This window comes from Oreochromis niloticus, linkage group LG17 (assembly GCF_001858045.2).
Source record: "Oreochromis niloticus isolate F11D_XX linkage group LG17, O_niloticus_UMD_NMBU, whole genome shotgun sequence".
Classification (NCBI taxonomy): Eukaryota; Metazoa; Chordata; class Actinopteri; order Cichliformes; family Cichlidae; genus Oreochromis; species Oreochromis niloticus.
Window position 1 is genome coordinate 27,071,617 of NC_031981.2, and position 18,445 is coordinate 27,090,061.

General features: G+C 41.1%; 1 protein-coding gene across 1 annotated transcript in view; it reads right to left on the bottom strand.

Annotated features, from left to right (window-relative positions):
• Window positions 1–1,294: 1,294 nt before the first annotated feature.
• exoc2 (exocyst complex component 2) overlaps window positions 1,295–18,445 on the bottom strand; it is a 47,614-nt gene continuing 30,463 nt past the window's right edge. The window contains exons 12-28 of the mRNA XM_019347155.1: window positions 15,336–15,449; window positions 14,910–15,034; window positions 13,868–13,936; window positions 13,607–13,764; window positions 13,364–13,485; window positions 11,718–11,779; window positions 11,437–11,517; window positions 9,615–9,674; window positions 8,260–8,321; window positions 8,104–8,173; window positions 6,501–6,617; window positions 4,727–4,868; window positions 3,244–3,299; window positions 3,006–3,128; window positions 2,728–2,789; window positions 2,244–2,303; window positions 1,295–2,140 (exon numbers count right to left, since the gene is read on the bottom strand). Coding sequence (XP_019202700.1) covers window positions 2,047–2,140; window positions 2,244–2,303; window positions 2,728–2,789; window positions 3,006–3,128; window positions 3,244–3,299; window positions 4,727–4,868; window positions 6,501–6,617; window positions 8,104–8,173; window positions 8,260–8,321; window positions 9,615–9,674; window positions 11,437–11,517; window positions 11,718–11,779; window positions 13,364–13,485; window positions 13,607–13,764; window positions 13,868–13,936; window positions 14,910–15,034; window positions 15,336–15,449 — 1,577 coding nt within the window. The 3' untranslated portion in view covers window positions 1,295–2,046. The remainder of the gene's footprint in view (window positions 2,141–2,243; window positions 2,304–2,727; window positions 2,790–3,005; window positions 3,129–3,243; window positions 3,300–4,726; window positions 4,869–6,500; window positions 6,618–8,103; window positions 8,174–8,259; window positions 8,322–9,614; window positions 9,675–11,436; window positions 11,518–11,717; window positions 11,780–13,363; window positions 13,486–13,606; window positions 13,765–13,867; window positions 13,937–14,909; window positions 15,035–15,335; window positions 15,450–18,445) is intronic.

Here is an 18,445-nt window from a genome sequence, read left to right on the forward strand (position 1 = left end):
TGGCCTGTAAGGGTATTTTACTTTACCTCCTACAAACAGAACAAAGATTAAATAAAGAAAGAATAATGTTCCTTAGACATTTCTATTTTTAGAAAGAAAAAAAAGACAAAGTTTACAACAGCTTTTATGAAGTCAGTTGTAAAACATGCCATGTATGCTTGGTCACCTTTTGAAGGAACACTTAGTGTCCATGCATCTGTAGGGGTGCAGCTTGTATTTCTGTTCTCATTTTGTCATTACTTAAAACACTAATAAAGACATTGTTGAAAAAAGGAACTGGTCAGTCTGGTCAGACGAATTAAAGACATGAAAGCTCTTGTACATTTTCATTTAAACTTTGCATGAATTTCATGATTTTAGCCTTTGCATAAGGTAAGCACGATGTATAAAGACATGTATTTCACCAGTTGTTAAAGTTGTTCCCTTTAACACAATGAGTGACATCGTTCTGACAATTCAAAATAAATGTTTTATAACTGATTGTCCTTTGTGTCAGCCCTAAGTCGCTGTGCACGCAGCTCAACAGTATTTGGTTGCAGTTTACGACAAAACCGAATATGCGGCTTAAACGTGAGGTTCTCGTGCTTGTGAAGAAAGGTTTGCAAAATAGCATAAAGACTTGTGGAAAAATGTTGGACAGATGAGACCAAAGAGGTGGTATTGGGCCATAACGCACAACACCATGTTTAGTGAAAACCAAACACCTCATACCAACTGTCAAAGCAGAGTGGTGCAAGGGTGTTGATTTGGATTTGTTTTGCTCTGCAGCCACAGGACCCAGGTACCTTGCAGAAACTGAGTCAACCAAGAACTCTGTGCACAAAAAGTATTCTAAATGACTGAAAAAGGAAAGAATCACGGTGTTACAATGACACAAAAAAGTCCAGACCTCAACCTTACTGTAATGCTTTCACCTTAAGAGTGCTGTGCGTAAACAGATATCAACGAACTGAAGCAATGTTAGAAAGAAGAGTGCAGCAAATTTCCTCCACAATGATATGAGAAATTGATAAAGCTACACAGAAAATATCAAGTTTTTGCTTCTCAAGGTGGTTGTACAACCCACTGAATCCCACTAGCTTGTAGGAGTCTATGTATATGGTGCCACATGCAGGTTCTGTGTTTATACATAGTTAAATAAAGCTGTTTAGCACACCCTCTTTAACACAATGTTAAATCAAGCATTTGTGTATTACTGGGTTTTTGGCAGGGTAATACAAAAGGATTTACTGCAGTCTTAAAGAAGCATTTTTGTATTAATGTCTCATGAGGTGAGAAAAAAATGAGTTGATGGTAAATTCCAATGATGGTGCTTTATTAGAAGAAAAGCATCAATATAACTGACTCACAATTACATCAGTGTGGTTTCCACAGATGAGAAGAAGATTCTGTCCTGACATTGAAAAAGCTTACTGAAAGACATGCTGGATTTCAATGAAATGTGATGGGACAATAAGGCTGCGTGCAAAGGATTAAAGCAGTACAATGCTTTAAAAAAACAAACCATCAACCATGTCTAAAAATCCTGACAGGACCATATCAGCTGGTCATCTGATCCAGTTCCATGGAGCTCACAGACTGAGATTTTGCAGCCCTAGCTAAAGGCGTATGTTTAGTTAACTTACTGAGCAATACAGATGGCACAGTACATGAAAACCATCTTGTCATCATCATCATTAAAAACAATCTAGTTACTTTGACACACATTTCATTCAGAGTCTGCAGGTCCACATCCCACTGACAGACTGTTCCTGAACTTTCTAGAAACAAGCACATTAGCCACTCACTCACTGCTTGTCAGTACGTGAGTGTCCGTACATGATTAGCATACCAAATGTAACAGGGACTGTCCTGCACAGTAACAATGAAATCGACTCATTTAGTGTCTTCGAGATTAGATGAATACACACTTGTGTTTAATCGAGTAAAGCAGAAATTGAAAGTGATGAGTAAACAAAAAAGTGATAACTGAAGAGATACAGGCAAAGTTCATTAGCTAATAGATAAGACACAGACTGCTGTTTTGGGTGGTGGAGTGAATGGGATTTATCTCTTGATGGGCTGGACAGACGAGGCCTGGAAGCAGGTGAGCTGGAGCTGCATGCTGCTCTTAAACTTGTTCAGCAGCTCTTCCAGTAACCTGCAGATAATATTAAAGTTAAAGTTAATCTCAAAGACATAAAAGGAAACGCCAAAAGGTCACAGTCCCTCCAATTAGTAACATATACCGGAATCAGACTCACTTCTTATCGGCGCCGCTGTGTAACTGAGGGAGAGACTCCAAAGCCAGTTTGAAGCTGGCGCTGAAAATGAGAAGCTTAGTTAAAAATGTCACAGAAAGGAACCCATTTATTAACAATAGAGAACTAGAAAACACAGTTAAAGATGGGTCTGTGTGTGTATGCGGGCACACTAACCTGGCATACATGAACATACACACGCACATGCACACGCACACACACACGCGCACACACACACACACACACACACACACACACACACACACACACACACACAGAGGCGCACATCACAGTGCATACACACAACAGAACCAGATTACTTTCACTTCCTTTCCAAAACCCACCAACTAACATAAATAGGGATTGTAGTGAGGGATGTGTGACTGCTAAGATTTATGTCCGTGACATCCACAGCCATAAATCACTGGGCACATATGTGGGACTTCCTGTCTCTGCCACTGTGTGGATCTGTATTTGTCGTACTTACTTGCTGTCGGCGTTTAGGTATGTGGCTATAGCATCTCTCAGAGCACACAGTTCAAGTCGAGCCTGGATGGGGGTTTACAGAAAAAGGGCAACAATGGAGATGAGATCATGTAATCATCGTCAACTGACACCAGATGGTACCTTGAACTGAAATATGGCTTTATCAAAAATGACAGGTAATTCCCCCCAAGTGCGGTGGTCGACTTATGAGTCAGGGTCCTACTATGAGTGAGAAACTGCTCTGCGACTGCGGGTATGTGCGTGTGAGTGTGTACCTACCTGTAGGGCTCCGTTTTTGCTAAAGGAGGACACACACTGCATAAGACGGCACATTTCATCCGCAACGGACTCAACAATTCTAGATAAAACCCGAGGAACCAGATCCTTTGAGACTGTGAACACCTGACACAGAAAGAAAGAAAGAAAAAAAAGTCATGATGGGGGGCAAGGCGGCAAAAGCACCTAGTAGAAGCAGTGTCTGACAAATGAGTGATGAGTTTTAATGGCATTTAAGCACCTCGGCATGAACTGCAATAATATTGACCAGAGCCTCCTTCAGGTAGTTCCTTACACCTGTGAAAGAAGAAGGCACAAAGTGAAAAAGTGGATCTGTTTTGTTTATTTCCAGCTTTTTATATCTTATATATATTTTATCTTAACTATACATCATATACTTGGCCACAGTTTCCTCAGTTTAACCCCACTTTTAGCTTCCTCCCCCTCAATTTAAGCCAGCTTTCTTCAGATTGGTTGCCCCTCATAAACAAAAGGTTTAACCAGCAGGTGGGTGGGGCTTCACAGCCACATCTGTGCTTGGGATATCTGTTCTCACTGACATCATATAGAGCGACAGTAAAAAAAACTATGTGAGAGAGCGTGTTCAGCATTGTGAGCCTGAGCATTTTTACATATTGTTGACCTTGTTATTTGAAACTCATGTTTAGATGAACATCTGGAATTCTAACACTATATCTCTGCCAGAACAGACTATTGACTATTGAAAACTCATCTTTCTCTCTTTATTTGAAAATTCAGGGCAGAGTCGTTTTCACCAGAACCTGTAGCAGCTCAACAAGACTGCAAAACCATGTTTCTCTAAGATCACAGCCCCATCCACAGTAGAGCCAAGTGGCTGTTTGATTAACAGTCCATCTGGATTTCTGATAGAAATGTGCCAACAGGATTTCATTATTAGCCAAGCTAACACTGTGCCAGTGCAACGTTTTCCATTATTTAATTTCCCTCGCCTGTGGGGAGGATAAGGGGCAGATGAGTTAGTGTGCTGTGTGGAAGCTTCAAAATATAACATTACGTTGACGGTGAAACAGTCAAAGGCAAAAACAGAAAGAAAGTACTGAAACCGGATTCTTAATGCTTTGCAGCACCCCACACACAAACTTGGATCCCACACAAAAAAATGCACCAAGTGAAAGTATCATATCCTAGAACTGTGGTTTGCTGTCCAAAATGTTCCTCTTTCACATGTAGTCCAAACACACAAACTCACAGGCGACAAACCAGATCAACGCTCACAACTTTTCATCAAGATTAAGCGTCCTGCTATGAACTGCTGCCCACCTGAGACGACTCGCGCAGCTCTCACACAGTCTGACATGTTGCTTCACATCCTGTACTAAGGTAGACCACACATTCACAGTCAAGTTTCACCTGGGTTTGGGGTGCACTGCGTGAGCGAAAAAAGTCAAGCTACAACTCAAGTGTACACACATATCGCTGCACACCCACAGCTAGACACAAAGGCCATGAGCGCCTTGGGAAGACTGATTAAATGATCTTAGTGGTGTTTACAGTAAGCCATCAAAGAGCTGTACTTTACACATGACACATGTGAACCACAGCTAGAAAGATTAGACATGAGAGACTCTGAGCTGTCATCCCACAGCCCTGCTAGGGGCTTAAATATGATTCTACCAGGGTCAGTTAGTGGTTGCTGAAGGTGATTTCCTGCACTGTTTTATCAGCGCAGGGTAACAGGGTACCTGTAGGTGTTTGGCAGTCTCTCCAATCAAAATACCCAGCGTAGATGCCGGGCTCCAGGGAGCCTGCGATCGGATCAGCTCGTCTCTCAATGTAGGCTTCAAAGAGTTTCCAGTCCAGCCCCCGTACTGCGTCCACGCTTACCTGGCAGGTCAAGAACACACAATGTTACTGCAATGATAGATACTAGATAACAGAGTCTCTATCCCCAATCCATACATCATTAGACATGCACAACACAATATGAGCAGATCCATATTATAATACACTATTTACTCAGCATTCTTTGCAATGACGCATTACTTGTTTGGATTTTTAGCAGCATTTTTATCTTAGTTGTACAGATTAGCTGAATCTTTGCTGTGTTGGCTTATTTACATGTCTGCAATTTTAGCTTCAGAGGTGCGGGCAGAGAAACCGGCCCTGCCAATTAAACTGATTCCATCTCTGTGTGCAGGTTCTAACATTAACACTAAAACATTGATAACACGTGAAGATGTCACCGTCTCCTGTTGCCTTTTTAAGTCACAACGACAATCTTGCCAAGGTTGTCTTGTGAGCCGTATGCATCAATCTAACAGCAGTGTGAATGCATACAGATGTGCATTAGAGAATTCCACATACACAGAGATAACCTGTGCTTTGTAGCATTATCTCACAAACCCATAATTCCAGTTTGAAATAAGATGAAACTACTCCTCAAGGATTCATGTTCACCTTCTGTGATCCAGACTGCTCATAGGTGCTCAGAATTGTGGCTACTCTTCACTGGAGTTGTTGCTCACTCGTTACAAATACAACAAGGCTTTCGCTCAAAGTTTTCTCTGCCTCTGTGGCGGATATGTTTTATTGAAGCAGTGAGGAACACTGACGTAAAAGCATCTTCATCAATATTTAACTACCGTAGCCAGTGATGTTGCCTATCTCATGGCTTTACTTTTGAAAAACATTAAAAAGTCACACAACAAACGGAATACTTTCAAAACTGCTGTAACAGGATGCATGATTCTGCTTTACATCAACACATAACACTGACGTTTCTGATTTCCATGCCTATTGTTTTAAACTGCAGACTGTGGTGTTAAAGGCTTGATTATGGAGTGTGGAAGCTGTGAGTAATTTTACTTTCCAGTCCATACTGAAATCCTGTATCCTTCATAAACTGCATGAATATATTTAGACTGTGCATATATCAGTGACTTCTCAAGTTTACATGAATTCATTGAGAGTTTATTGCATTTCTAACTCTTTACAGTACGATTGCATGAGGAGGCAGCTGTGTGGCAGATGTGTTGTGTGGGAATTCTTATTTTTCAGATTTGCTTTCGCAGCTATTTTAACATTTGAAGATTACAATCTAGACAAACTGTCACCCATACAACGGTATCTAAATATAAATGACACATGAGAATCGGTTTAAAAATGATATTTCAAAGAAAATGGCTGTAAACAGTTTTTACTGGAAAACCAACAGAATGCTTCTTTGCTTTGTGATTCAGTCATTAGTCATTGTGTGCAGCTGGATGAGTGTGTACGTGTGAAGAAAAAAACTAGGGTGACAATAAACTGAGCTTCCAAGACCACGACCTTTATTTTTTTTTCTGTTGTATTTTTCTTTTAAAGAGGAGTCATCTCTCTGCTTAGAAGAGACCAGGGGACAGCTTTGTTGTTAATGACACCGCAACGCATTTCTCACCAACAACACTGAGTACTCCTTCCTTCGTGTGAAGTCTTGATCTCAAAGCACAGTTGCAGATTAGAAGTGTTGATACTGACCCGTGTGATCTTCTCTGTCCCTGTGAAGCCATGTTTCTCAAAGTGATGGGCCAGGTTTAGGAATGTGTGCCTCTCGAGGTACTGGCAGTTACTCAGGATGATCAGTAGACGCTGCTCCTATTCACACACACACACACACACACACACACACACACTTCACCTTACAGACTGTAGATCTGGATTTGGATTCTGGATGTAAAAGTGTATACAGAAGTGCCTCAAGCCTGTTTCTATTGGCCAGCAGAGGGCGACTCCTCTGGTTGCAATAAGCAGCCCTAATACATAGAAATCTCTTGGAAAACAGTCCTCACCTCTCTCGCTCTTTGACCTCAGCAAACACTCTCTGATGAGTTTCGGGTCTCAGTTGCTAGTTTCGAGTCTTACTGAATACAACACGACGTTAATTTTTATAAAATATGGTGTGCTCAAGGACTAGTAAGCAGGGTACACTTTAGGCTGAGACACTAGCATTCGAGCATCGTGACATTCACTCCATTCTCCTGATATAAAGTTTAAAACGCTAAACCAGCAACAATTGACTCAAGGGGACATCATTAACCAATGACAGTTGCAGTCCCCATCATTTATGTTCAAAAGATACACAGTGTATGTGGCGTTCTTGCTGCAAACATAGATCTTACCACCATGATGCTCACGCTGAGCTCTGTAGCCTGTGGTTAAACTTCCTAACCTGAAACCCATGACAAACCTTTAATCCTCGTACAATTCTGGAGAGGTTCTTCCAACCACAATGTGCTTTGCTTTCCAAAATATGTCCTTGGTTTAAAGTTGTGGTTTCAGTGAAGCTTGGAGCACTCTTTTTCTCACAATGTCTTTGTGAATATTGTCCAGTGTCTGTGTTTGATGTTTGGTAGAATGGTTGCCTGGTCTCCTAACTGCAGGAACCTGAAACTATTTTTAACGAGCTCTCACTCGATAAAATGCTCGTGCTTACCCTTACAAACACACAATAAAGCACGCCAATTAAACATGTGCATAGAGACACTGTCAGAGTGACATTCTGATGCCTACAACATCATTGGCAGGAGTTTGCTGCCCAAAATTAAGCAAACCAACCTTCCTCCAAAAGCTTAGTGGCCTAAAGTAAACTGATGTCTTTGTATTAATAGCAGTGAGGCACTGTCCAAGTTTGCATGTGCTGGTTGCTAGATTGCCAACTCACAAAAACACCCGTTTGTATCATGACTGACACCAGTCTTAACTCTGGTCATCTGCTCTCAGTCAAGTCTGGCGGCATATTTAGGCTGGGGAAACCCCTTCTGCACCTTGCTCCATTTCCCCTTACCAGAAGCACTCTACGCCCTGCTCTTCTTCCTCCTCCTCGTCCTCCCCTGCGCTTAACCCCCTTCGCTAACATCTCAAACAAGTTACAGGAAATAAGGACGTCTCTACTTCTTGTCCATAACCAGGAAACAGACTGATAACATTTCGTGGTTCGAATGAGTGACACACATGTTTTCTAGTTGTGTAAAGGAGGGAGCCCACGCTCTGGTGTGACGCTGGCAGTCGCCACATGTGGGTTTTCGAGTGTTTAAACCTCATACGATTTAAAGAATATAATGAAGAAAAACACTGTGCTTACAGATGTTGGAGTAAAGCCCTCTTGAATGCCAGTAAACCGATCAGGAGAGGACAGGTCCAATGAAATGTTGCTGTAAACATAGGAGAGATTTTAAAATGTTGTCCAAGTGAAGCACAATAATCACAGAGATGAGAAAAAAATCATCCAAATACTTACTGAGATGTGTTAATGTCTCCATCTGTCTTAGTACTCAGCTGCTCCAAACTGTTTACAAAGACCTATGGGGACGCATTTATCAGACATGTGAAAAGACAATTTTAGGTGCATCATTCATGTTACTCTGTGATCAAAGCAGGTTAGTACAGACTTAGATCTAAGGTACACTGAAACACTGTGAGTTAGTGGTAAAGTGGACAGTGTGTGCATGTCAACATGTAGGGTTATCTTCACCTCATGGTACATAACAGACCAAATAAAATCTTAGCAACTGCTCTGTGACTGAACAGATGTAAGACAAATATAGAATACATAGGTTTTCAGGTCTATATATCACTTTGGTGATTAGTGCACAGGGCCTCAGGGCAAGAGGCAGGGTACACCCTGGACAGGTCCCCAATCTGTCGCAGGGCTAACACAGACAATCATTTGCACGCATGTTCACACCTACGGGCAAATTAAAATCACCAATTAACCTAACTCCACTAAGTGGACGTCTTTGGACTGTGGGAGGAAGCCTGTGTGGTACCTGAAGAAAAACCCACACAGACACAGGAAGAACATGCAAACTCCATACAGAAAATGAACTGCAGTTCCTCTAATGGCCACTTAAGGTTGACTTCAAAAATGAATCGCCATCACGGTCTAGTCTCTGTGCTAAAATGCCTCACTTAGAGCATTAAAAAGGATCTTCTCTTCCTTCTAAACAAGTAGCTGATTTATTTTTTTTATATACTATTCATGTGAAGTGTTCAAGTGTTAAATGCTCAAAGTGGCTGCTTTGACTGACAGGAGAGCCAAGACAGTGAGGTGTAGCTTACAGCTGCCTGCTAGGACCCACCTCAACTAATCCAAGTACAGTAGGCCTCAGTCACACAGGCCTAGAGGCTGGTTAGCAACGCCCCTGGCAACCTCTGGCTACTAGAGGAAAAGAGAGAGCTGCCAGGAAGCCTTCTGTGGCTGGTAGCCGTCAGATGGTTGCGTTTTTGCTGTTGCAATGTTTAAAGCATTTTAAAAATAATAATCTAAAAATATATACCTGTCTTATGACAAAGATCATCAAAGGTAAGTTGTAGTAAGTTCATTTATAGAATTTTATTTAGCACTAATTATATGTGTCTCTCTATTTGCCACCAGTGCTTGCTAGGAGTAGCTGATAACACCCGACTCTGTCATCCAGATTTGGCCACTTCTGTATTCGATAAACAACATAAACACATGAAGGCCGAGGATTCAAAATGTGGAAATCCAAACCAGTGGCAGACACCATGGTGGCTACTTCCATCCTATGCAAACAGTCTGTTTTCATAACAAAATCCTATGTATGTTCTTGGAAATAAGTGTACACGTCTTACCTTCATGATCCTCACACTGAGCTCTGCAGCCTGGTCCTGGACCTGCTCCAACTGCAACACCTGTGGAAAAGAAGGTAACGGTAACGATGCTTTCTTGACGTGACTAAAGCTGTTTATTCTAAATTCATAAAGGATTTCTTTGTGCCGGATGGGTTTATACTATACTACTTTGCTTAAAGCCAAATTAAAACCATCCAAGTTTTGATATCATTTCTGTTTGCAACAGAGGTTCAAATAAAAGATCATCACATAAAGCAACTACACAGAGTGAAATTTCATTTTTCTAAGTTTACTGCACTGTGCGACTTGCACAGGGGCAGGGAACGAAGAGTGATGAATGCAGCACCCACTGAACCGAGGCCAGGATGCACAGCAGTTATTCCTGCACTACTTCTTCTGCTACAACAAGCTAACTACATTTTCTTCTTTATTTATTTTTTTCTTTTTGTTTTGTGTTCTACTTCAATTTATTTACTTCCTTTTTTTTTTTTTTTTTCCTCACAATTCCAACTTTGAACCTCTCTCATTGTGCAACACAGAGTGCTGTTTTCAAAACATGACTGAAGATGATATCAGCATATTTTTTTCATATTGGTCACACAGTCCATGTGGCTAAGCTTGATTTATATTCACCAAGATTTTAATTCTTCTTTTTTCATAAAAACCCACTTCTATAAAAGTTTGGATGCTGTGTAAAATGTAAATAAATGCAATGATTTGCAAATCTCATGAATCTATATTTTTCACAAAAACACAGCAAAAACATATCAGATGTTTAACCTGAGATGTTAAGATACCACTTTATGAAAAATATTAGTTAGTTTGAATGTAATGGCAACAACATGCCTCAAAAAAGTTAGGATGGAGGAACGAAAAGCTGGAAACATTAGTGGTACTTAAAGAAGCAGCTGGAGGAACATTTTTCAACAAACTAGGTTAGCTGGTAAAAAATAAAAGTGTCTTAGAGAGGCACAGTTTCACCAATCTGCAAAAAACAACTCCGACTGCAGAATAGTGTTCTTTACTGTAAAATCACGAAGGCTGAATATCACATCATCTACACTATGTGTTATCATTTAAAAAAAACAAACAAAATAAAAACAGAGAATCTTGAGAGATCTCTGTGTGGAAGGGGCAAGTCTGAAAATCAGAACTGGACTTTCGTGCTCTTTGGTTTCAGAGGTGGCACTGCAGTAAAAGCAGGCAAAATCACTGCATGGGCTCAGGCACACTTCTAGAAAACAGTTTACAATATCATCGACCAAAAAGAAGCAGCCTATGTGAAACACTGCCATCGTCTCTGGGACAAAGCTCAGGTCAGACTAATGAAAATTCGAAATTATTTTATTAAAACACTGATGCTGCGTACTCTCGACTAAAGAGGAGAAGAACCAGTCATATTTAAAAGGTATCCATCTCTGATAGTATGGGTGTGCGTTAGAGTCCGTGGAACTCGGATCTTGCACATCTGGAAAGGCACAACAGATTTTATACACAGGTTTTAAACCAACATAAACTCTCAGCCAGAAGTCTTTTTCTTTCTTTGAGACATGTTGCTGCCATCCAATTCAACATGACCTCAGCGATGCTAAAGTTTGTGATAGTGCCAGGAATAGCAGGATTCACATTCATTCATTCAGCGTGACAATTACTGCAATTGAAAGGAGGCATATGCCAGCCCCATAACAGCCTGTGTCTAGAAGATGACAAGTAATTGTCACGTCTCAGCTATTTAAGTTCATTTAATGGATGAAGAAACTCATGACTATTGATTATCATGTGAATACTTCTGTAGTTTGATGTTTGCAGGGTATGAACGAACATTTGTTTCTCCGGGTTTGGTTTCCAGGGGCTCTTTGAGTGACTGCAGCATCTGGACCATACACTGCTCAAAACGTGAAGGCTGCAAAAATATTAAAAACAGAGATTACAAACACGGGCTACATTAGATAACATCACACTTCAACACAGATTCGTTAAAACAGACCCACAAGTACTCAGTGGACTAAACAAATGCAATGAATATTAAACTTTTTGTGAGACATCAAGCATTGTTTTCTATGAAGACACAGAGCGCTGCTTGATAAATTAACTCATCCTTACCAGGCTGGTGATTCCCTCATTATCTACCAACCAGTCTTCCTTTTCAGCAAGCCTGTTGACATCTGTGGGTATGAAAAGCACAAATCGAAAGGGCCATCACTTGAAACTGTGCTACAGTTTTTTGAACTCAGAGCCGTTTACATGTGGAGTGTGGAGACTTTCATATGGGGTCATAAGTAATGGAAATATGAACAGAATTAATGGTTTCTGAGGGAAAACCGCATGATATAAAATCAAACCCTTTCTTCCCAGACCACAATTTGGTGTGTGCGTGTGCTGTGTTTGTGTGTGTGTGTGAGAATGTGCATGTGAGTCGGGGGAGTTAAGAAAAAAACCAGTCACTCTTCTCAAAATGACCATACCTAACCACAAGTGAAACACAGCATGTCTGGTTTTAGTCTCATAACACTTTCTCCATTACTAACCTGGAAGTTGAATTAGCTAAAAGTGACACTTGAGGACACTGACCACTAAGAGCTTACCATTATAGGCAAATCCACATGGTTTTATAAAAATCTGTTGTTATCTGCAGGTTTTGAGTTCATGTCCTTTCGCATTCTTGTCTAGCGGGGGATTACACAAGTAACGGATGCTAATCAAAGTGTGATTTCAGAATGACGCAGCTTTTTTTTTCTCATGTGGAGATTAATAACGTGTCTATGGTGACCGCTTTTTTATTCTACTGGTAAAGATTCCCAATGCTGTTTTGCTTAGACTAACAAATGCGTTATTTGCAAGGGTAAGCAGGGCCCAGTTTATTTTGCCCCATGTATCTGGTACCAGCACATGCAAATTCACGAGATTTTATGTTTTTTTGGTTTTTTTGCAGGCATACTTTCCAGTAAACGTCTTCTTAGCACACTTGGTCAACACATTTAAATGCCTTACACTGTACAATATTAAATTAGGTACATATACATACATCAATAAATACTATACATATATTTTTTTTAAAAAACCCAGAAAAACAAGGTAAAATGTAGACACTACAAATACAGATTTTAAGGATGTTATGCGCCTCTCTAGAGTAAGTTTTTCATGTTTCACTGTACATCAGCACACTAGCAGATGCCAAGCTTTTCCTCAAATATCATACCGATCTTGTTAAACTTTGACAAAACCTTGGTTTCTTGCATGTTAGCTTTCTTGCATGTTAGCTTCTCTAGGTTCCGCAGAGAAAAGAAGCCATTTTCCTCTCAGTCCAAGACTAGAGTGATTTACAGGCATCTATCTGGCTTCAATCTTAAGCAACTGGATGTCGTTTACCTACCTACCTCCAGGTTTATTACTGGTGGTAATTTTAGTTTGATTTTAGTTCTCAGTACTTCATCTAATATGAAACTGTTGGATGTTTTTTGCTGCCTGAAAATTGTGATATCTTGGATGACTGGATTAGAAGGCTCTCATTAGGAAGCCATTGTACATTATTTATATACTAGATGGGTGTTCTGAGTAATAATGGGCTCAGTCCAATGATTGACTCTGTTACATGAAGATTGCATTGACAGAGCAAAAGCTGCTTTTAGTTTTTATGATCCTGCCACAATGAACATTGAAAATAAAATAAACTGTTTGGTAACTTGGGGTCAATTAAAACGGAGATCTTGATGAAAATATGTTTTGTCCATTACTGAGAGCTCTCTCACCTTCTGTTGTATGCACCAGAGTCACCATGAGACAGTGAACTCTCAAATCCAGCAGAAGATCCTGGATCACCTGCAGCAAATCATTTGGGATCTCCATAGCAGACAGAGCCTCATGACAACCCCTGGATGAGAAACACCAGAGAACAGAGGTCTGTTATTAAAGGCAAGGTAAGCATGAGGCTCCCAAATGCCTCCATTTAGCCAAACATTTAAGCAAATTAATTACAGCCAAAGTGTGAGGACCTGACAGTGTGTATGATTTGTGTATGCCATGATCCAGCCAAATCTGTCTTGCTCTCCCAGCCTCCATAAAGACTCAGCTCCCCTTGCGGCAAGGTGGCGGGTAAGAGAGCACCCCGAATGAGCTTCACGAGCCGACTGGTCAGCTCTTCAATCATTTTCTACAAAACAGACAACATACAGTATATGCTGCAGAATTTGTCTTTCAAAAAAATATCTCAAATTAACATTATTAGAGTAAACTGGAGTTAGAAATCCTCATACTTTAAAGTCATTCTGTCTCTGTCTGGCATTCTTCTTGGATTTTTCCACTTGCCCAGATTTCTCTCCAGTCTGTAGGGAAAGACACAAATACTTAGTCACCTCTTAGAAGTCCAGATTACTGACGAAAAATATATTTTATGTTGCTTTTCCGTGGCTGCATTAGAGCAAACTACGATAATGCAACTTTTCTTGAGAATAATCAAATAATGTCTCTTAAATGGAAACCCTGAAAAACACAGATATGGAATGTAAATCTGCAGAGAATTTAAAAAACAAAAAACAGTTTCTAAGAAAAAGCTTTTATTAGCCTAGCCTAATGTTTTCATGGGAAATATTCGTGTTCACAGAGACATTTGTGTATTACTAAGAACACCATTCGTTTTGGCCTATCAGTAGAAACTCATATTAACCTGAGTTGACTCATGGAAAATCATTCCCCTTCTCTTAATCCCAAACTAAATGCCTAACTCACCAAAGGAATTTCATGAGATAATCCTCAATGAATATGAGTGAAACAAAGCTGAACTATGGAGCTAAATTTATAGCAATTTATTTATTATACCAGTTTTTATTTTCATTTATTTCAATTGTTGTATTGATTATGTGACAAAACTAATGTCCCTTTCATTCTTTTGCAGCTGTTGTCCATAATGTGGTGTTAGCACGCGTATCGATTTGCTGGTTAAAGATTTTCGACAGGACACGGTCCCTCCTTTCCAAACAATTTCAACAAAAACACAATTTTATTTTTGCTTTCACTACACTTTAACCACACTTTTGAAGATTAGAATTTGTGCATTATATGTGTGACATCAAAATGCAGCACGCCATGGAGAGGTTTGTGGTGCTGTGACTTTCCCAGTATTTACACAAAGCTTTTTACCACCATCTCAGCCTTGCCCCTTTGACTTGAGATATTCTGACTCACTTCTAATCTTGACCCTCCAAATGACAATCACTGAATTGAACCCCTGTATTTACAAAAATAATCACACAAAAACATGCTGTATGCAGGATTTCTGTCTACTTGGTGAGTATTCACCTCGCTAAAAAGACTTCCATTAACATAGGAGATCCAAAGCTTCCAGAAATTGGGCAGCTGGCCGATCACAACATCTGAAAGCTTCTCCACAAACTGCACCTGCTGCGGGGTCTCAAAGTGCCAGTCTAGAAAAAAAGAGACACATATGATATGATAGAGGATATTGGCATAATGATTGTGCAGTTCAAATATTCACACATCAGAATGGTTTAATTCCTGGCACATAAAGCTTAAGACGTTTGTTTTTTTATTTGTGCCTTTACCGTACAGCGTGATGCAAGAAGATTCCCCTAAACACTGTACACGACCAAAAGTGTTACACACACACACAAACAAACAAACGTGTGTACAGAGTTTAGCGCAGACAGGGAAGCCCCCCTTAGAACTCAGTGTGTGGGCGAATCTGTGAAGTGCTGCACTACTCACTGCTGGATCGTGGCGTTCGGAGACTGCCCCCTCTCTTCAGAGACGCGGTGTGGCTGAGCCTTCCGAGGGCTGATGGACGGGTATCCCCCTCCGGGTCCAGAGCTCCCGCACCCACTGAGAGACATAACGAAAGTGGGGAGGGATGAGAAATGAGCTTGAAGGGAAAAGAAACACGTACTCCACATATCAAATAATCACGTTTTCATAATTCCACATTCCTCAATAAGCTTAACGGGCTTTCACACCAAACAATCCCTCCCAACTTTCTTTATTTGTGTTCTGATCCATCTCAGCGGAGAGAATGTCCCCTTGTTTTCACGGTGGGGAAACAGAGCAGTGGGCTTTGTGAGTGCTGGGGTGAAGTGGGTTTACGCTGGCCACAATGTGCTCTGTCACATCTGATTCTTAAGAGCTCCTCTAGATGGCAACAGGGAGCTATGCAGTGAATGAGAAAGTCCTGCAACCACACACTCCTATCTCTGCATGTGAAACAACGTTAGCAAATTGAATCTGTGAGATAACTTAATGATAACAGAACAAGGGGTGGCAAAAAGGAATGAAAGTGAAAGACTGCGGTGCTAAGAGGATCAAAATTGCTACAATGAAAATGAAACTTTAAGGACAGGTTCGTGCAACGCTGCACTACGCCCACACCAGTTTGTCTAAATCAATGGAGACTGATGAGCCACATTTCCAAAACATGTGTCTCTCACACACTCACATACACAGAAAAGCGTACTGGTGAGTCACAATGTTGAATGTAGTGTGTAAGCAAGAATTGAGAAATCCCCAAGCAGAGGAGAAAATTGTGGTTGAGGTGGCTGTGCACACAACACACCCATCCAGGCCAGAAAATGTAAGGAAATTTTCATTTGAGTCAGACTATCTGTAAACAGACGAGGCTTTCTTATATCGCAAATACACACAGACAGACAGACAGACAGACAGACACACACACACACACACCCCATATGGTGCATTGCAGGCTCCATCTCTGTGAAGCTTTCCTGTCTTTTTACAGGGATGAGAGCTGCTGTTGACCCAGGTGGCGGCCGAATCCTCAGAATGGACAAGCACGTGCATTCTGAGGACTGCATGTGTTCTGCTGCTCTGTACGTTCAAAGGATTTACTATGCTGCTGCACTGCTTCTTGCTCAAATTTGCAGGGGGAAACTATAGAAGCCTCTGTGTATGCGTGTTGAATAAACTGACACAATGTGTGTCATTTATACACACTTCCTCATCGGGTCTGGGGCTTCTCTGCAGGCTGGATGGGTTCCTCTTCCAGAGGGGTCACTGACCTTGACCACACGCACACATACCTGCTTTCTGTCTAAGAGGACACAAACCTTATTCCCACGCTACAGAATACAAAAGCTTCAACACTCTTCTCTTGAAAAACGCCCCAGTGTTTCACCCAGATTTTATGTGCGCATAGACAACAGGACATCTTGTAAGGAAAAGTAAAGATGGGACTAACAATAAAATCACTATTATTAATAATCTGTGACTTAAAGTTTTGAACTTCCAGGCTTCATGTGCATGATGTCGATCGTCACAAAATTTCTGAATACAAGTAAAAAAGTTCTCTAATGAATCAATCAGTCAATACGACCACGCAAACACCTGCCAGACGTTAACCAGTATTATCACGGCATTGCTCTTACAGCAGCATTTCTGCAGCATAAAATCCCAAACACACCGTCAAAGTGTCTGAACAGTGAATTCCCACCAACTACTCACTGAAAACCTATTTTTCCAGAGGAAAAAACTCCTGTTAATTGTGTTGACATTGGCAGAAGAAGCGCCGTTCGAGAAATAAAAATACTGCAGCTTCTAATTGGATCGGGCAGAGTCAGATTGCAACACTGGGGCACGATGGGAGTGTTTAGACATACGGAAGCAACTTGCTGTGCTCCCTCACAAAAAAACTTCAGCTTTCAGGCCTTTGTTTCTAACAAAGATGGATGGCTTTATTTCACATTTAAGGCATTTTATAGGGTAATTAATGGAATCGTGACTACACCAGAACGACCTCTGGCCTTATATTCCTGACTAGGAACAACAGTCAAAAGAGAAAATGACACCAGTTACTGCAAATATGCCTGATGCTTACAGCAGAATAATCTCTGCCACGTGTGATGCTGACAATAGCATAAAAAAAGCTAGTGAATGCATCTATATGAAGGGAAGAGGAGGCCGCCAGAAGAGTGGGTAGCTGTGAGGTACCATTGGGGGGGGGGGCTATACAGAAGGAAGGGTAAGGGTGGGAAGGAAGGAGAGGAAGAGTGAAGCTGGGGGAATGCAGTGGATGTGGTTTTTATAATGATGGCTGCTGAAGCATTGCCTGGGTGGAGGCACGGGTTTCACACTTGGGCCAGAAGTGAGCAGAGAAGACCAAAGATGCTGAATATCTGCCAGAGGTGTATGTGAGGGGAAGAGGCGCGCTGTGTGACAACAGAGAAGACAGGAGACAGCTGTAACAAAGAACAAGAGCAGGGAGAAAAACAGGAAAGATTGCGTGTACCTTTCTGCATGTCTGTGTGAACACTGTGCTCACCAGAAGAATGACAGCATGGGTAATTTGTTTAAACACAACGGAGTGTTTTTTCACAGTAGTGGTGCTCTTGGCTTTCCACTTGTTTGGACCGTGTGCTTTGCTGGCACCCTAACCAAGCCTCAATATATCCCCGGGCTTGTAAGGTGTTAGGCACACAGCAGCCACAGTCTGAATTGCAGGTGACCAAATGAACCCCCACCTTATCAAAGGCTGCTACACTGGGTGTCAGTGGGATTACCTGTAAAAGCTGAGGTAAAGACCTTTTTTCTGGAATTTCAAAATTTTCAACATAAATCGGTTCCCCCCAAAATACAAACCCTAACTGACCTTGCACAAGTGCTGCATGCCATTTCACTGATTCCATTCGCAGTGGACTAGGAACAAGCAGACATGCAAGTCTTTTCGAAGCAACGTAAAAACGGATTTAAAGAATGCAGGTTGGACAAAAAGTTGGGTTTGCAGGACGGCTCTCAACCAACTCTCAACAGAATTGTGTACATCTATGAGAAGACTGCACAGTTAAATGTAGGTCATTTTGGTCACATGCTGA